This window comes from Calliphora vicina, chromosome 3, assembly GCF_958450345.1.
Source record: "Calliphora vicina chromosome 3, idCalVici1.1, whole genome shotgun sequence".
Taxonomy (NCBI): Eukaryota; Metazoa; Arthropoda; class Insecta; order Diptera; family Calliphoridae; genus Calliphora; species Calliphora vicina.
The window spans coordinates 45,035,543-45,056,405 of NC_088782.1; the positions used below are offsets into that span (position 1 = coordinate 45,035,543).

Consider the following 20,863-nt stretch of genomic DNA (forward strand, 5'->3'; position numbering starts at 1 on the left):
TATTACGATGTGTTACAAACGGAATGACAAAATCAATATACTATCCATCATTTTTGATGGTGGTTATAAAAACTAGGATGTTCTATTTCCACAATGATCACCTAGAGATTTTAAAGCTGCTTCACAGTTAATGTTTATAAACATGACGAATATTGCCAGCAGCCATTACAAACCGTTAAATTTAAATGATAATGTAATTTCGTAACAATATTTAATTTGATTTTTAAAATTCGTACGAACCTCTGCCTGATTCGAAGTAAAGTACTTCAAAAATTTACTCAAACGATTGCTAAACTGTAAAGTATGTGTGGATTATTTCTATAAATAGCTAAACTAATTTATTTGTACTTAGAACCGAAGAATAACCTTAAAACATAAGTAGTATATTATTAAATTTACCAACTGCTGTTAAAGAAACTATAGCAGTTTTTCCATACCCACATTAATCGAATGGAGCAAAATACACACGATAAGAAAACAGAGCGTAACAGGTTGTTGGTTTGTTCGCCAAGAGCAGTTTTAAATTGAACGATAACATGAGTAAAATGGAAGCAAATCAAACGAATAGGGCACCGGTATATTATTTTTTATGTTCAGTTGCAACTGAGAGTTACTAAACACAACAACGTTTGAGCGGTTTTAATTAAATTTAATTTAACACACAATTGAATTGAATGAAAAAAGAAATATAAATAATAAACTTGTGTTAATAAACAACAAACAATTCTATTACTTTTTGTACGTTTATTGTAGCTTTGAAATTTTAATTAAAAGTTATTGACAACGAATTTAAAAAAAAATAAACGAAAAATATAAAAATCAAAACCGGATAAAATAAATCATAATAAAGCGACACAAATTTGTAAATATTTTAAAAATAAAAAAAAAGATTATAAGAAACCAGAAAAGCAGAACAAAACAAACTACAAAATGTTTAATAGCCTACTTTACATACCCAACATATTGGCCTACACTTTTATAACACTGCTGGTCGTCATCTTGGGCTTTATAGTCATCTATGTAGTCCATAAAATCTACACAACTATTTACGACAATCTGCCCGTAGCTCAACTGGCCTCAAAGTCCTCACTATCGAATGAAAGTGAAACGCTGACAAACTGCAATACCCTGCCGAACCAGGGCACTAAAGCGGATGGTCTAATGGGTCGTAAATCGAAAACAGGTTAAGTTTAAGCAGCATTTTACAGACAAATTTCTCACTAAAAATGCCTAATATTAGTTCATAATTTATCTAAGACTATTTAGTATTAAAACACAAGAATTAATTCTTTAAGTTATATCTACAATTTTTGTACTATGATTTTCTTATTATAAAACTTTGTGTATATATGTATGTATTTTGTATATAGCTTTACGTATTATTGTTACCTTGGAGCCCTGCTATTTGGCCTATATGGTGTTTGAATCAAAATTACTTTATAACCCCCCAAGTATTTATCAAAATTCCCGTAGTTTAACTAATAATAGCACCACTTCATCGATAAGAGATTCTCAAGTTTCTGTAATCACTGGCAACCATCATTGTTTGATAAAATATTTTGATAGTCTGGCCTCAATACCAACTGGCAGAGATTTACAAAAATGCGATCAATTTAAATTGCAAAGTATGAATACTAGACGTAGGCGCAAATAAGTTGTTGTTCGCGTTATTTTTTTTTTTCTTTTGTATAAATTTATTATTTAAATTTAGTTTTTACAAACAAATTTGTAGAAAAATAAAATGTAACATTTTAAAATACATTTGGAAATAGAAAAAAACAAAAACGAAACAAAATGTTTTCTAAAAATATATCATTGACTTCCCAAAGTCTATTCAACTTTAAATGCGTGACTGCATTTATTTTTATAAATATGTATGATTTTTTTTTTTTGTTTAATGTGATTTTAAAATTGCACTTTGATATTAAGTTGTACGGTTAAACCTCAATTAAAGCAGTGACGATTAGTTTGGATATTTTTTCAAACCAACAATGTAGTTAATTTATTTCAAACCTCAATTAATGCAGTGACCATTAGTTTGAATATTTTTCAAACCGACAATGTAGTTAATTTATTTCAAAATATAAGCTTCTGAAATTTAAGTGCGTGTTGCCAAAGTACTCTGAAATGTGTTTTCGACTTTGATATTCGTCTATTCCTCTAGGTCGCAAAAAATGTTATGGAAATCATTCGAAAATATAGCTTTCTTCCCGTGCTAGACGGATTTTCAGGTGTAACTGTCTAAAATCTTCAAATTTGACTAGTACTGAAACAAACCATATTTTAACATGAATATCCCCCCGGTATAACAATAATTAACTTTACTTGAGTAAAGGCCTGTCACACATTTTGTTCGGAATGGTTTCAATTCCGTAATTTTCATTCCGATCGATTTCGTTTTAGGTTCTTCAGATTCCGTGTGAATTATTAATTCCAAAAATATTTAATAATTCTGTATTTCTGATTTAAATTTGAAAGCGCTTTTTATATTAAAACAAAAGAAAGGCAAGCTCTTGGTACAGAAATTGATTAAAAATTTTAGAAAAACTAATAATTACAAAGAAATATCAATTCCACTTTGAAAACTGAAAGTGGTTTCATTCCGAAAGAAATTTTCGTGTTACTTTTTCTGAAGAAGCAAAATACGGAATTAATTCCACTTTCGATCGGAATGGAATTCTGTACAGGTCTGATTGTTTTTGTTGAAAAAATAAAATTTTATGTTTCAATTATATTTATAACGTGGTAGTCCTTTAAACATTCTAAAGGGAAATGGCGGTGACTTTTGTCCATCTGTGTAGATTGGAAACTCTGCTGTCAAAGTCCTAACTCTGTTGTCAAAAACCATAGAGCGGAAAGTAACAAAAATATTACACAAATAATCACACATACGAGTGTTGTTTATGTTTTCACTTAGCTTTCTTACGAATACTTTCTCACCACTTAGGTTTTTGACAACTGAGTTAGGTCTTTGAAAGGAGAGTTTCCGATCTACATATGTATTTATCGATAGTTTGAACAACTTACGAAACTAAACTAATAAATACATCACTTACTTTTTGGGTATTGTTCAAATCATTTCGTTTCCTAAATCAATACCTGATTAATTCTAGAGATTTGAATTTATTAATTAATTTTAAGCTCAATTCACTAACATCTCAATTCGTAATGAGAAAAATTACATCAATTCATTCCAAAAAAAAAAAAAAAACAAAACAAATTTTTAAGATTCATTCAAAGTATTTTAGTTGGATAGAATTCTAGAATTCATTCTTTATCGAATAAATCGTAATGGAATTGATTCATAATAAAATTCATTCAACCCATAGATAAATACCCATGTGTATTTCTCTATGATTCAGCATTTTAATATTTCAATTTTTGTTAATTCAAATCCAAATTCAATGAAAATATTTTTTATTCATTTAATTCGTTTTTATTTGCAATAATTTACAAAATGAATTTAAACAAAATTGGATAAAGCAATTTTATAGCCGATTTGAATTGAAGAAAAAATTAATCATTTGATTTGAATTAAAAAAAACTCGAATGATTCAATATGGAATTAATTCTATAAATAATGAATTATCCTAGGAATGAATTCAATACGTTTGAAGTACTAACGAATTAAGCCTATGAAATAATTCGTAATGTATTATCTAATGGAATGTTTAAGAGATAAAATTTAAATTGATTTGATTTTAAAAATTGAATTAAGAATTATTTCTATCGAACCTTTTATTCTAAATAATCATAGTAGAATATCTACATTTTTAATTTGCGACCCCTTTAAGTATATCTATTCTGGATCGTTATAGATAGTGAACGCGATATAGCCATGCCCGTCTGTCTGTTGAAATCAACTTTCCGAAGCCCCCAAACAACTTTCATACATGTTTTATACATCAATATATCCGCTATAATTTTTTTTATCAAAACTTTTTATTCATAAATTTTGTTTTTTTTTCAACAAATTATTTTTTCCCCAAAAATAGTTTTCAATACTTATATTAAAGTATACTTTGGTGAAGGTTATATAAAATTCGCCACAGCTTACATGTTCGTTTTCAAATCATTTCGTTTTCGAAATTAATTTCCATCACATACCTAATTTTGCTACATTTTTAATAAAATAATAAAGTTAATACTATTTTTTATATTGTTTATGAATTATCAGCGTTAAAAGAATCATCGCTGAGGAATTAAGCTAGATCAGGTCCAAAAACTTTTTTTTTTGGATATAGACATTTTCCAGATTCGATTCGTAATGTACCTCTAATGAAATCTGTAATTTTGCTTTAATAAAGTAAAACAAATTATTTATCGGCCAAACATTTTGTAAATTTTTGATCGACAATGGATCAAACCCGGGAAACCCCTTTTGGAGGTATTAGCCGATTTAAATTTTACAATATTTTTGACATTATCTCGGATCCTGTAAATAGGCACTATGTAATCAAATGAAAGGTATTGCAAAGGTATCTTTTTTATCGATAATGGGTCAATTTCATTGATATTTTTAACCCTACTTTTTCTATAAAATAGTAGGAATAATTAGGCATATACATATAAGTAGTCTATAGCCTAAAGATTAGGCTCTAATTTGACGCATAATAAGTCAACGTCATTAATTTAAATTTGGTCGATTTAAATTTGCCAAATTTTTTTACTTCGAAAACGAAAATGTTTCTGCTAAATACATTATAATTCGAAAAGATTTAATTTCGAATCGAATTAGGGTGTAACCCCCCTGGAAAACATCATTAGGTATTTAGATCGGTGATCATAGCTATCGGGGATGTCGACTATTCAGATGTACACAACTCCAATGTTAACGATACTCGTTACTCGAAACAATTGGAACATTCGTTCTATGCAACATTACAATACAGTTAATATTGTGGGATATACTGTTTGTCTCGACCAGTAATATAGATAGAGGTAATGTATGGCCTTGATATGCTATAATATGACGCATAATAAGACTCTGCTTTTGCTCATATTATTAGCCGATTTTATACGATTTATTACAAGAATTTCTTGATTTTCACTTAAAATTGGGGTTGCACAAAATTGGGGTGATTTGCAAATGACAGTTTTTTTCTACTAAGGTGAAGAGTGAAGATACGATTCGTCATAGTCGAATATAGCCTTCTTATTTGTTTATTATTTTGATCATGTGAAATTGTTCTTTAGTAAGTTATAACCACTAAAAGAAAACACTTTTTTTATAATCCAAATAAATCGTATCCCAAGAATTACAGAACTGTGCAATCAATCCCAAATTCTGCTTTTCAAGAATGGCGAGTTAAATAGATGATTTTGCACAAATTTCGATTGCTATGGACTGGTGGGACAGATAATGCATTGCAGTCTGCTACGTGTCTAAACTACTTTGTCAATGCATTATTAGAATTATTACACATAAATGAATTTAACTCGAAATAATAAATTTCATTCATATTTATTTAAAAATAGAACATGATTTTCATTTCAATATTTCCAGAAATGAAATCGATTAAGCACGTTTGACGTTTAAACGTTTTGATTACAGTTCATTCATTCCGACCAATGGTTGGCATAAAGAGAATATGGATTATTATAACACTTTCTTTCACTTTTACTGTATTTACCAGCTATTTATTGTATTGATCTATTTATGAATTGTTACAGGTTCTGCCCCTGGTGGCTATGAGTGCCCACCACTGATTTAGACCTTAATGTATTGTACAAATCACAAGTTTAAATAACAATAAACTCGTTTTAATTAACTAAATTCTAATTTGTGTGACGTGCTTGACAAATTACAGGTGTTTATAATGAGAACAATTTATAATTATTTTTTATTGACCTATGAGGAGTTCAATAGCTTACAAAACAATGTACAAATTTCAAATGAAATGATTTTTTATTTAATGTAAAACGAAAACTGTTTATTGAGGTTTACCCGTTTACTACGAGTATATAAGAAATAAAAACAATATTTGCATAAATTAAATGCAACAACCTGTATACATATATTATTAAATTAAAAATAAAATGATCATGCAAACATTTAACAAAAAACAGAAATAACAAAGAAGTGGTAGGCAGTATGCAAGAGATATTTACTGTTTACAATATAAAATTTAAATATTAAATAAATTGTAAATTTTCCTACATTTTAATATTGTTGATATTTCTTACAAAAAGGTTCAAGCTCTATTTAACGAGAGTTCAAGATCATTCAATTCTAACAACTTAAATTATGATTTATATATGATATATTTTCAGCTTGCACCCTACCACACAAATAGTGCTGATGTAGATGGTAGCGGTTTAGAAACAGTATTTAATTCCACCAATTTAAATATTTGTTCATTAAAAATAATAATATATTGTAACGTTTTTACCTTTTAAAAACTGTGCTTTATTTCCTTTAAACGATCAGTAGTTTAAAAATTGTAAAAAAACACTTTATAATTTACAAGAATATACTCTAACAGCTCCTGCGTTATACTGACTCTGCTTTGCAACTCGTTGTTTTAATTTATATACACAGTGCCATCTTCTAATAGTTTCATGAATTATCTAACGAAAAAAAAGAAGAATGTTCTATTTCCACAATGATCACCTAGAGCTTTTAGCAGCTTTAATATTAATGTTAGCATCTTTAACAGTCAATATTGTCATATTTATAAACAATGTTAATAACATTATTGATAAGTGGAAGCTTCTAATGATGGAAATGTTTATAAACATGATGAATGAATGTTGCAAGCAGCCGTTATAGACCGTTAAATTCAAATTGATAATGCAATTTCGTAACAATATTTTTCCTGTGTAAATCTCATAAGAGTGTATTGACAGACATTTTCTAAATTAAGAATCAAATCATATCTAGTCATTAAATAGTTTTAATAATTTTTGAGTATTTTGCAAATACAATTGACATACTTTTTTGCAGTAATATCTTTTTATTGTATGTAGTAAACAGTGGTGCAATTTGTGAATATTTAGGAATTATATCGTTAGTATTTCTAAAACTCCAAAATGAAAATAATTCTAAAAGTTGTTCAAATATTTATTTAGCTTTCCTTTCACCAAATATTTATTAATTAAAAATATTTTAATTTAGATAGATTCACATTGAAAGTTAATTATTATATTGTTTGCTTTTACACATTTCTTACCCTTAAAAAGCCTATTAATTAAGGTCAGTTAGAATTTACCGTAAACTTGAGAGGAAATTAGGTAAAAATAACCTAAGTCAGTGGTGAGAATGTATTATTTAAAAACTATATTATGTATATGTGCTTTTTTATCATTTTTCTTTTAGTTTTAATTTTATCTCTATGTATTATTTAATAACATAAAATTTTTCTCAAAATTTACTCCACTGTAACTTGTACTTTTAAATGATATCATTTGACAAGTCATTTAGTGAAAAAGTTTTAATTATTAGTTTGTATTTTATCTGTACTATTGTTTAGTTTTTAATATGAGCATCATATAATAACAAATGTAACAGCACATTATTATAATTATTACTACTATTTTATATTGTTAATTATTGTATTTAGTATAATAATAAGTAGTAGTACGTGCAAGCATTTTACATTAATACATGTATTGTTAATTTTATCATGTTTTTAAAAAAATATATAACGAATTTCAAAAAAAATAAATATCATGTTGTTTTTAATATAGTATAACCTGTTCGAGATCAGCTTCGAATAAGATTTTTTCTTTATATACAAATGTGATGAAAATGACATAACAGTAAAACTCTTGATTATTGAACCAAATAAGATAATCATCGTTATCAATATCGATATTTCTGCGCGATAATCACCACTATCGTGAAAAACATGTGAAATTTATGTTCCCATGAAATATCCATTTCCCTCGAAGGGAAAATTGCTATCGTGATATTCCCCTAAACTTTCAATTCACAATAGTTGATTTTGTTCGTAACAGCTGTTTATTGTTTACAAAATTCCATCTAAAAATTTCACAACATGGGGAATTTTTTCACGTGAACATTTCATGTGAAATATTGATTTGCGATAGGGGTGAATGTATTTTTCGGATGTGGGAGCTATAACCTATTAAGAGGCGACTGTCATACAATTTTATATCTTATATATGGGAGATACGGACAATTATGGAATGATCGTCACAAAAACCAATAGTGCAATATCAAAAAAAATTTATTTAGGTTAATGTGCTTTTCGGAAGTGATTTTTATATGGGACCTATGACCAATTATGGACCGATATTCACAAAACTTTGTACGGCGATTTCTATATACATACATATGTGAGGATTATTTGTGTCGAAGTGATTACGTGATTTTTATAAAAGATTTATGCGTATGGGAGCTATATGGACTGTTCTTCATATAATTTGTACGGCTATGTAAAATTTCTACTTGCTAACGATAGTTGTAAGAGATTAACTCGAATTTAAGTGAGATTAAGAAGTGGACTATATATGGGGGCTAGGGTCAAATATGGACCGATCCAAACTAAATTTCGTTTTGTGATTTATTTTTTCTTAGAACTCATATTTGCTGAATTTTGTATAGAAAGTGCTAATCTATAGGCATTTATATGCTATATAACCATATTCCGGGAAGATATTTCTATAAGGGCTGGAATAAACAAGTAAGAGATTCACCAAATTATACTTCAAAATAAAAATTTTAAATATTTTTAGGTAAACAAAATTTTTTTTCCAAATTTATTTTTAATTTTTTGTAAAAATTTTTTTTCGAATTGCTTTTCTTAAATTTTAAATTTTTTTTAATATTTAGCGAAAAAAAAATGTTTGGTGAAAAAAAAATTCAGGTTAAAAAATATTTTTCCCGATTCTGACCGATTGTAGGTCCAAATTACAATAGCCTTACATAATCGTTGCAAAGGTCTTTGAAATATCTATCATTGTCTATATTAATGACTTATTAATCCAGATATAGGTCAAAAAGAAGTAAAAAATCGAGTTTGTCCTGACTCCGAATTACCGCATTCGATATCGAGTAAATTCGATCTTAATTTTCTTATTTGATATCTTATTCGATATCGAGCATGAAATTTAGTACATTTTGTTATAATTACGATATCTAAATTATTTTCCGATACGATAGTTCAATCAATCACGAGTGCGGTAATTCGGGCCCTGGTTTTTTCCTTATATCTCAGCCATTTGTGGACCGATTTACTCGAAATATCAACCGAGCTGGAAGAATTCCGGAGATATCGATGTATGAATCGCGTATGTAAGTTATTTGGGAGCTTCGGAATGCTGATTTCAACAGACAGACGGACGGACGGACATGGCTTAATCGACTGAGCTATCTATAAGGATCCAGAATATATCTACTTTATAGGGTCGGAAAATTATATTGTGGAAATTACAAACGGAATGACAAACTTATATATACCCTTCTCACGAAGGTGAAGTGTATAATAATGAACCGATTGTTGTCATTTTCAACATATGCAAAATTTCATGATATTATCTGCAACATATTTAAAGAAAATGCAAAACATTTTTGAAAAATATTAACTTTTTTGTAGGTTGTCTCACATTTTGCCCATATTCAAAAGCAAATATTTCTGAGTAGTTTAAAAATTGTAACAACTCTTTATTTATTAAAATTTACACAACAACATGAATAATCACTCTCTTTCAATACACATTAGTCGATATTTTTCAACAAAAATCGTATAGCAGAAATGCATACTACGGAAAATTCTAAGAAATTTTCCTCAAGAAACCATAGGTCTAAAATCAAATCCTATCTTGCGCATTTCGTCTATTATCCAATGATATTTCAGTATTTATTTTTTTTTAATAGATGTTGGTAATACAGTTTCTGTTTACTCTAAGTTCTGTTGATTCACTCACAATTCGCAGTTACTATACACAGCGCCATCTTCTGGAAGTCTAATGAATAATCTAATGGGAAAAACTCGAATGTTGATCACCTAGAGCAGTGGTACGCAAAAAGAGGCATTTAATTTGTGTGCTCTTTTGGGAAAAAATTAAATATCCACAACAACATCAAGAAACTGAATGAATTGTGTGTATTTTTACGCTCTATTACGCTCTTTTGTTCACATTCGGGTTGTTTGACGAAAATCATCGTAACCTCAACAATATGAACGCCTACCATGGACCTAGAGCTTTCAGCAACTTAAATGTTAGCAGCATTAACAGTTAATGTTGTCATGCTTATAAACAATGTTAATAACAGCGTGTTATCAACATTGTTGATAAGTAGATGTTTCTACTGAATGGAAATGTTTATAAACATGATGAATGTTGTAAGCAGTCGTTACATACCGCTAAATTAAAATTGACATTGCAATTTCGTCACAATATTTAGGAAATAAATTATTGTCGTTGTTTAATTTGATGTTTTTCAATGTGAAACAATACAAAAATTTCAAAATCCCGAATTGAAAAATCCTGTGTCGTTTGACATCTCTAATTGTAATTCATACCTACGTTTTTGATAAATATTAATACGCAATATTGTGGTCTGTAAATCTGGAAATACCTTAAATAATTATTACTAATTATTAATTCTAATTGATTCAATTGCAATGTTTTTTAAAAAAAAAATAATTCAATTGTATTTATTAAATTTCGAAATCACATGTTTATGTTGTAAATTTTATAAATACTACACATTATCTACATTATTTTAAAATAGAGATATAGATAGCAGTAAGAAATGAAATATTTGATTATACAAATTAAAAACAAAAGGAATGCAATTTTCCAAAACGCCACATACTAAAAAAAAAATTGCCAAAAATTCAATAACAATTATTAATTGCGGGCCAATAAAATATTCAATAACAACTGATAAAATTGCAAATGACGAAGAATGATTAAATATAACAAAAGCCAGGAGTGTATATGGAATGAAAACCATTCGAATGTGAATTCGAATTTATAGAAATTTTAGGATATATGTACATCTATGAATACTAATAATTGTCCATATACTTATTAGACTTTGATTCGAATTTTTAATTTTTGGATCACATACCTTTTTTAAAGTTTCTTGAATCTGTAAAAATAATGCGCATATTGGTAACTAATGTCGCATATTTTTAGCGATTTCCTATAAATCAAAAACTGCATTTAACATTCATTATACAGAAAAAAGTAGAAGCAATTAGACATATTGCCATTGAACAAATTTCTGAATCATACATATTACCAAAGAATAACCATATTACCATTATTATGACAAATCATCAAAAGGTAGGTGTGGTATCAATATAAAAGTGGCATGATTTTCCCTAAATTGCATTTATTTCCAAATTAATCATTACCAAGTATTATTAACAAACAAACAATTGGTAAGAATAGCTGATTAAAAAAAAACCAAAATATCATTTAGAAATTGTTAATAAAAGCTAATGTATATTTGCCTTTTATTATCAACAATCCACAAAGCGACAAATATAACTTTTGGTTTTTGGATTTTCAGTCAGTTTATTAGCCAAACACAAGTGATAAGAACTTTATGGTAAGTGCAAGAACAGTACCGTGGATGATAACAAACGAAAAATGTTATGGAAATCATGGATTTAGCTAAAATACCTAAATGCAAATACGTCATACAACTTTATGATTTATCATTTATGTAGATACTTATGTACAAATATAGTTAAAAATACAAAATTAGCATTATAATGCTAATTGATTATTTTCAAGTTTTCTGTACCTTTAACCTTGCGTTAAATCTGTATGGAGTCACCCATATTGAAATTGATAACAGAGTTTTATTTACTTTTAAATAATTTAAAACATTTAATGAACTTATCTCTATTCTTATAGAATGCTGTGAAGGGAATGGAGTTAAGTCAACAAACAATTTTTCAAAATTAAATAAAGAACGTTGTCTGCATTTGAATTAAATTTTTATAAAGGTTTTTTCCTCAAAGAAACTAAATAATAAACATATTTAGAGCATAAACAAATAAGAATATTATAGGAATGTCGAGTACGAAATTGATATACCCTACTTTTATAAGGTACATATATAAATTTTACTTTAGAATTTGTTTGCTGTATAAATTTAATAAAAAATATACAGTTATGGACCGATTCTCACAAAAGTTGGTTCATATAAAACTTATTTAACCCTCTAACCGGCCAATTTTATTTCGAGGTAAAATAATATACCAGCTTATTGTTTGAAAAAAAAAGAAATACGTTGGAATAAAAACAAACAAAAGACAAGTTCACGTTCTTGTTTATCACAATAAGAAAATTTTTTGTCTATTTACACATATTTACCGTTATAACGGGAAAAATAACAAAATAAAGCAGCATTACACACTTTTAACATACCTGCCTAAAGGCAGCCTTGCCGGTTAGAGGGTTAAGTTCAATTTCATCACGATATTAATTATTGTTATTATGAATGTTCGTCATTTTCTGAGGGGACATTGTGTGGGGACTAGGGACAAATGTTGCCCGATTTTTGCCATACTTTACTGCATTGGTCTTCAACAGTACGCCCGCGGCCCTGCCTATGTATTAGTGTCTTATACATGTGAAACCTAAATTAAAATACGCACATCGTAACACTAGAATACGAAGCAAATGTATTGTTGTGTGAGTTTGGTTAATAATGCTTTACAGCAGGGAAGCGCAAAAAGAGAAATTGTAGTTTGTGTGCATGTATGGGTTAAAAATAAAAAAATCGCAACAACATCAAGCAACAGAATGAAATATTTGTATTTTTACGCTCTATTGTTTGCAACTAAATGAGTTATTTGTATTTTTTACGCTGTTGCTGTGTGTTTTGTTTACTTTCGGGTTGTGTATATTCACGAAAATGTTCGTAATCTCAACAATATGAACGCCTACCAATGCTTTACAGTATAATATCGCAGTACTTAAAACTAATTTGTGCAAAATTTTGTCAGGATTACCGCATAATCAACATATTTATGACTGCTCAAATAATATTCCGGGCTGACATTTGTATGGGTGCTAGGTGAAATCATGGATCGATATTGCCCATTTTTAATACCAAATAAACCTTATCAACAGAGTGTATTTGTAGAAAATTTTCATTTGGGTCCTATCGTGTTTTCAAAATACATACGGAATTTTATGAGTCTTAGAAAAATATTTTGATGTGTTAAAAACGGAATGAAAAAAAATCAATATACTCCCCATGGTTTTTGATGGTGGGTATAATAAAAAGAAAATTTTATTGAAGTCAGTATTAGTTATAAATTCTTTGATAAATGTATACATTTTGCTTTACTGAATAAAACCAGTAAAGTGTAATTCCAAATTATATTGATCCAAAAATAGAGTTTCAATTTTTAATCATGTTCGATTTTCTTAAAATTCATTGATGACTTACATACCTTATATTTAACAGCCACCTAAACTGATCAATGTTCCGGATCGAATAACTTTGACACGCACAATTCGTTTTTAGTGGTTTAGAAACTTTTTAATTTGTTAATAATTCGGTAGCTCCTGGACGATTCGAAATATCTTAATTAAATTTGAAACAGTCAGAGCTGAGGTGTTTCTGAGTTGACTTGTTCATAGTTGTAATGGGGACTAGAGGGCGGCCCATCAAAGTTGCTCACACCGGGCTTACAAAATGTTTAACAAATCTCCAAAAATTCAGTTCTTATCCGAATGTTAAGATATTTGATTATTAGATAGCACTTGAAAATATCTAGAGGATCTTTCATTAAGCGCTTCCTATCTGTAACAGCCTGGCCCACAATGTCGAAAGAAAAATGTGTATAAACACTCAGTTTATAAAATTCTTTCGAATAGGCCTATCGATGCCATTATGTATGGAATATAAATAACATCGTAACATTGAACTAGAAAATATAGACCGGTCTTCCAAAAACTAATGTTCTCAAACCTGAAGATTTTGTGCTTTTTATTTAAAATTTAACACTACATAGAAAATAGCTCCAAATCTGTTTCATATTATATTCTACATTAGAAGATTTTTTAATCTAATCTAAAGAAAATTTATCTTCTTGAAGGAAACTCATGATAGGTGGCTAGTTCAAATACATTTGAATCATACAGGGAATCATGTAAATAAATGCAAATCAACGAGACCATAAGGTAATCAGCCCGTATACATCGTGGGCATAATATTTTCTGAAGCTCGTGCTGAGTATGCAACAAATTCTTAACTCGTTCAATAACTTCACCAGTTGATGATTGAGACAACGAGGTAATGATAATTGAACTACAAATCGTCATATCGAGCCCTTAGCGCCAAATTATCGTAAGCGACATTTTTAACATTTTTGTTTTATTGCAGAAATTAAAATTTTATGGACCGACTGATGTTCTCAGAATATCAAAATTGTTAATAACATCAAAAATATAGGGGGTAAGATTTTATCGTAAGTTAATGTTTATATTTTACAGTAAACAAATTTTATCGTAAGCGACACACAGTGGTATAGATAAAAAAGAGGGAAATAAATCTGTAACTTCTAAATGGTTAGAATGAAATTTCATGTATAAGGAATTTCTACTTTCTGAAAGCTAAGTTTTGATAAAATATTTTAAAGGAAAACCAATTTCAAAATTGTTGTTACCGAGGGGACCAGGTCCTTTCAAAAAACACCATTTTTTTATTTAAAATAAAACTTTAGGGCAAAAATTCTCAAATCGCGTATCCGATATCAAAATATAGTAACCGATTATAGGTGGCTCAATATGTTTCTAATTATTTTGTAAAGGGTCCCGATATGGATATTATATCCAAAAAAACTAAAAATTAGCATTTTTGGAATTTTTCAACACTTCTTTGGGAATTGCGGGATTGTTGATAATAAATTTCAAAATTCGTTTTTATTTTTCCATTTTAAATAGAAAAATCTACATAACTGTGAAATTTCATTAAAAACTATTTATAAATAAAAATTTTATTTCAATTCGAAAAATTTTTATCTATGCAAAAATCCAATAAAAAATGAATTTTTAGTTCTCAAAAGTTATAAATATTTTTGAAAAATAGACAAATAGCTTGAACGAAATTATATTATATCGCATCATAACATTTTTAATTCTATGTATAAATTTCAAAATAATCAAAAAAAACCTTCTCCTGTAAAATTTGTGTTTTGTCGCTTACGATAATTTGGCGCTAAGGGCTCGATATACATATAATCAAAAAAGCCCTAAGTTACAAAAAAATCAAAATCCACTTTTTGATTGAGTGATACACCGTTTCAAAATACACGTTCCTGCTAAATTGTACACTCCTACAACTAAAAACGACGATTTTATTAACAAAATTCTAAAAGCCCAAAATATTCTTAATCCAAAAAAGTAAAAGTAGCCTTTCGAGAAAAATAAATCCATGTTTGCCAGAAAATGTTTATGTCAACTCTTGGAATAAAGAAAAAATGGTAAGAAAAAGGGTAGATGAGACAAATTTTGAAAATTTTTTATTTGATTTTCAGTTTTGAAAGTTTTTGGCGAAAAAATTTTTTTTTTGTGTAAAACATTTTTGGTTAAAAAATTTTGGTTGAAAATATTTTTCCGATTTTGACTCATTTATTTTCGCTCTAAATTTCTGTGGCACATTCATACGTCGTTGGAATGGGCTTTGAAATGAATTTTATTTAAATACTTAATTGTTAAGGTGGAGATAGATACATGATGTAATTGAGTAAAAGCCATATAACAATGTTGAGCTGAAACATGTTTTTAAATTTTAATCATTCAATTATGTATTACGTAAATTGTTGGTATATTAACAATGCCCGATTTCTGTCTAAAACCATTATTTTTGTTGGATTCTAAATTTAAATAGAATTTGTTTCAATACCAAATTAAATTTGATAGCAAACAGTTGTTAGATCTTTTTAAATATATTTTGAATATGTTAGCATGAACGAATATTTGCTACTTTTTGGTATTCCTGTTTTGTAACGCTGTTTGTCTTTGAACTAACGACATTACATTGTACGATCGTTAGCAGTTTAAGAAATGTATTTAAACCAACAGAATATAGAATAAACAAAATATCTTAAACTTACCGATACTGTCACATCAATGATATTCAAAATTAAAATTGTTCTTAAAGTTTTTTGTACATATAGTCAAAGCATAAAGCCATGTTCCAGCTTGAACCAATAATACATCCAAAATAATGAAAAATTTCATGTCAAAAACTGCTTTCAAATCACCTTTACTAATTTCCGATAGCCAAACCCTATTAGACACTTGAAATCTTTTTCTGTGCTTTTGTTTTATTTTGTAGGCAGACATCTATTTTGCTTTATTGAATTAAAAATGTTGCTAAAATTTCTGAGAAATGACAAACAATTAACAAATTGACCACAAAATTAATAAAGGGATGAATGTTGTTGTTTTTTTCTTGATGTGTTGTAATATTTTCATTTTTTATACTTTTAAAAAACAATTATTTAATAATGTTCAATAGGCAAAGTAGTTGTTGTTGCAGTGTTATTAATGTTGCGACTGATGTTGTTATTATTGTTGCTATTGTGGTTGTAGTTGTTGGTATTTTTAAATTTCTTATCATTAAACAATGAATGAATGCATTTGAGCATAAAGCTAAAGATGACAAATGTACTGCATTGTTTAGGTTTCATAAAATTATCCAAAGCTTTGGAGCGATTATTAAAATCTTTAGAATTATGTTGATATCATCAATCAATGGGATCGCTAATAAGAAAAGGATTATTAATAAATTTATTTAACTAAAGAAAAAAGAAAATAAAACCTACCCCGCAAAAGCTTTTGCATGCTGAGACGCTAAATCATCATCTTGATTGCCAACTGCTTTTTTTATGTACTGTAAGCGTAAATTTATATACAATTAGTATTTAAATAAAACCGTTAAGTTGTTGTATTTGTTTAGTTATCTTACCATGGGATTTAATATAATTTCTTCTTCCATTTTATTTAATTGTTTAACTAATGCCATTACATTATCCATGTCTTTTTGTATTTTAAGGAACATTTCAGGTGAATTGTATTTTTCTGGATCGTCTTTAAAGACAACCATGCCATCTTTTTGATTTATAGTTGCATAAATTTCACCAGATTTTATCTAAAATGTAATAAAATTTATAGTAATCTTGTTGGTAGAATGTGAAGTTTTTTTTTAAATGTAATTTTACCATATTCAAAATATATTTTTCAGCTGCGGCAGCAGATGGTAATTGAACTCTACTAGCAACATCAGATAAGGATAGTGTTAAAAATGTTTTTGTCAATCTTTGAATATTTTTCTTATACAATGAAGTAGCGACCTGTAAAAATAATAATGGTTATGAATATTAATGTTTTTTCCAATTTTTCTTAAAAAAAACCGCTTTAGAATAAGAAAAGGACTGATAGAATATATTATAACAGATGAAAAGTCGATTTATGGTGAAGAGTTGAAGTGATCGCAAATTGGTTTATTTTAATTAATCAAATTAGATATCAGAAATCAATAAATCGTGTTTGAGTAAACATTAGTAGTGATCGCAGACTTAATTTATGCTAAAAATAGATTTTTGATAACATCAACGTGCCATCAAATAAAAAATAGATCGAAAAGTTGAAGTGATCGCAAATTTTTTTTTATTTAATCAAATTAGAGATCAGGGATCAATAATTGATTTTTTTTTTAAAAATTAATAGTGATCGCAAAATGAATTTATGCTAAAAATTTATCTTTGTGAGCACATATCAAACAAATTATTGTTTGTTTAATTTTAAGTGATCACAGCTTAAATATTTATTTTTGGTGAAAAGTATAAGTGTATTAAAAAGATAAAAAGATCATAAAATATATTTTTATACAAATCAATCAATTTATACTAAAAATGGATTTTTATAACAATTAAAAGTGATTGCAGAACAAACCTCGACTTTTTGGTTAAAAATAGAAATGATCGCAGATATAATTTAAATATAAATTGTAGCAAGCGTCGAACACAATCAATTTTTGGGCGAAAAGAATATCTGATCGCAGAATCAATTTACACAAGAAATTAATTTTTAATAAAAAGTAATAGTGATCACAGATCACAAAATTGGTTTTTATATAAATTAATCTATCTGTATTAAAAAGGAATTTTTGATAACAAAATTTATATTAAAGTGGAAGTGATCGCAGATTTAATTTATATTAAAAAGGGATTTTTAATAAAAATTAAATTTGAGTTCATTAAATCGTAGTAAAAGAGATCGCAGATTGAGTTTATTTTTGATCACTGATCAATAAATTTACTTTCACAAAAATTGCCATTAATATTTACTTGTATGTGACTTACCTGCTTAACTAGACCCATATTATTATCACGTTGAAATGTCTCACTATATTTAACAATGCAATTTCGTAGTTCTTCACTGGAGGTGGTGGCGTATGCAACGGCTAATGTATGATAAACCTGAGCAATTGGTTTCATAAAACGCGATATAACTTGAGAAGAATATTTTGGTATGGGTATGATCTTTCAAAAAAGAAAAATAAGATTTAATTCAATAAAAACCTTTTAAAATCATTAAACATTACGTAAAACATACCTTGCCATGGAGTATCAATGAAACCAATATGAATTTTTTATATGCTTCTAGCATTATATAAGACATCGCCATGGCAGGAGTTGATATACAAACTTCAAAAAAGTATAATGCTCTTTCGTAATTCTTTATAGCCGTATAAATCATGCCACCATAGTAGTAGTACAGTAAGAAATATTTGGCATCATGATTGGTGACATCCTGATAAAAACAATATAAAAAATTTAACTAATACATAATTTAAAAACAATGATTTAGGTATTTGTAAATATAATTAATAAATTCTACCGTTTGATTTTGCCCTCTAGTTTCGGATGATGTTGATATTGTTGTTATATCGACATCTAAATATTTTAGAGCAACTCTAAAACATTTTGATTTTAGACTTAACTGACAGAGATCAGCATGTATGGGTGTTAGTTGAGACTCTGAAGTGCGTATTTTATTAATGGCTGTTGCTAAAACATTCAAACCGTGAATACAACTTGGCTGTGTCACCATGGTGTTCGTAAATAGATGACACAATTCATAATCTGGAAATAAGGGAGACAAACATTTAAATTTTGACTAAAGTCCTATTTTTGTAACTAATAGCTTCAATTCTAATAGAAAATTATTTTTTAATTTCTAAGTCGATTAACACCTGGCAAAAACTTACAAGCATGGGCAGCTAAACCAACTTGGTAAGTATTACATTGTTCTATAAAATCTTTAAACGATTTATATAGCGCATTCACATCAGCATTGGAGTTCTATGGGGAAAAGACAAACGAATAGGTCAGCAATAACATATTTATAGCAATACACAATAATGCCAAACATCAAATAAATACCAGAATCACACAGAACACTTACCGCAATGCTATTAAATTTAGCAATTAGCACATAAAGCACACCCAACGAATGCTGTTGTATATCTAATGTCTCCAGGACATTATCGAGTATATTCCAGTTTTTGGTTAAAATATCCACAGAATCTAATAAATGTGTTGCCAGTTCTTCAAAGGCACCTGAAAACAAGCAATATATATTTTAAAGCCATTATATTAAATTTTTATGGGCCCAACTCACCCGATGAACTACGGCTTCTCACACTATTCACAAAATTTTCTAAGGCGCTGGCCATTTTTTGTGTGTGTTATTTCTCCTGCGAACAAATAACTCCAAATCCAAAAGAAAACAAAATTTCTACAACTTTTTTGTGTTTTGCCAGATTTTAGCTTTTTTGCATGCTTTTGTTAAAACAATTCAAATATTTTGAATTATTTGTGAATATTTTTGTGAATTGTTAATAGTTTTTTAGATTTCAAGCAATTTTTTTTTTATTTTTTGGTGGATTCGTCTTTGCAATGATTTTACTTTTGATGGTTATTTTTTTTTTTGTTCAGACACAAGGTTGCAAATACAAGGTATTTTTGGCAATATTTATTGCTTTTGTTTTTAATTGTATTTTATAACTCACTCACTTTGTTTAATTTTAGTCTATTAATAATATTGTAACAAATTATTTAATTATATTGCATGTATTCTATTTCTATTTTGCAATTTTATGGTGAAAATGCGAAAGAGAAACAATTGTTTCAGTTTTTTTTGTGCAAAATGCAATTTTTGCAACTGTGTTGGGATTTTGTTTTGGTTAAGCTAGAGAGGGACAGATATATAATCATAGATATGTACTAAATAAACGTCAAATACCGGCATTCCATAAAATAGTGTTGCCAGAAGCAAAAGTTGGGTTTAATTAGTACAAAATGATAAGAGTTTGAATAGTTTGAACAAATTACTGTTAAATATTACAATGATCTTGGATTTTTAAATGATATTGGCAAATAAATTTATAAAAAGACATTATTTTAATAATATAATAAATATATATATAATATAAACGGGAATTAGACAGAAATGATTCTAAAGAGATTTTTAAAATTAAGAAAATTTGCATTATTAAAGGGGCCAGATTTGCAAATGTCCGTAACCAAACATTAATTTAAATTATAAAAGCTCAGAGTTTAAGTATTTTTGTACTAATCATATACCAAAATAGTTAAATTTTAAAACCAATTTTAATCATTGAGATTTTAGGGGTTTTTATTTCATAAAATTTTAAAATAAATTTTTAATTTGGCTCAAGTTTATTAAATTAATTATAGTCAATTGACAAAAGGCTTTTCCTAGCCTGCCGAAATCAGGTTCGTGAAGCTTCTGAAGAGTCAATATAGGCTTTTTATATAAGTATTTAATACTGATGAAATCTTTAGGACTTAAAGATTGATATTATAGTAAAATTAAATAATTCTATAAA

The 20,863-nt window shown here is 27.9% G+C and overlaps 2 protein-coding genes across 3 annotated transcripts; one reads left to right on the forward strand and one right to left on the reverse strand.

Moving 5' to 3' along the window:
• The first annotated feature begins 930 nt into the window (after positions 1-930).
• On the forward strand, positions 931-1,654 carry LOC135955431 (uncharacterized). Its single transcript, XM_065505782.1, has 2 exons — positions 931-1,183; positions 1,371-1,654. The coding sequence occupies exons 1-2, from the start codon at positions 931-933 to the stop codon at positions 1,652-1,654; spliced, it is 537 nt and encodes a 178-aa protein (XP_065361854.1).
• A 14,731-nt stretch (positions 1,655-16,385) lies between these two features.
• CSN3 (COP9 signalosome subunit 3) lies at positions 16,386-20,046 on the reverse strand. 2 transcript variants are annotated; one of them, XM_065504869.1, is made up of 10 exons: positions 19,633-20,046; positions 19,417-19,571; positions 19,220-19,313; positions 18,850-19,094; positions 18,565-18,789; positions 18,312-18,491; positions 17,169-17,300; positions 16,916-17,098; positions 16,773-16,840; positions 16,386-16,710 (listed from the first exon to the last, which is right to left on the reverse strand). In XM_065504869.1, exons 1-10 carry the CDS (start codon positions 19,685-19,687, stop codon positions 16,695-16,697), a joined length of 1,353 nt encoding a protein of 450 aa, XP_065360941.1. In that variant the 5' UTR covers positions 19,688-20,046; the 3' UTR covers positions 16,386-16,694. The 2 variants fall into 2 exon arrangements, with proteins under 2 accessions (XP_065360941.1, XP_065360942.1); XM_065504870.1 differs by having other exon boundaries at positions 18,565-18,762; positions 19,633-20,043.
• Between the last annotated feature and the right edge of the window lie 817 nt (positions 20,047-20,863).

Coding starts and splice junctions, on each gene's coding strand:
- LOC135955431 (XM_065505782.1), top strand. CDS start 931: ATGTTTAATAGCCTACTTTACATACCCAACATATTGGCCTACACTTTT. Junction 1,184..1,370: donor GGGTCGTAAATCGAAAACAG/GTTAAGTTTAAG, acceptor TTTTGTATATAG/CTTTACGTATTATTGTTACC.
- CSN3 (XM_065504869.1), bottom strand. CDS start 19,687: ATGGCCAGCGCCTTAGAAAATTTTGTGAATAGTGTGAGAAGCCGTAGT. Junction 18,790..18,849: donor CTAGAGGGCAAAATCAAACG/GTAGAATTTATT, acceptor ATTATGTATTAG/TTAAATTTTTTATATTGTTT. Junction 18,492..18,564: donor CATTGATACTCCATGGCAAG/GTATGTTTTACG, acceptor CTTTTTTGAAAG/ATCATACCCATACCAAAATA.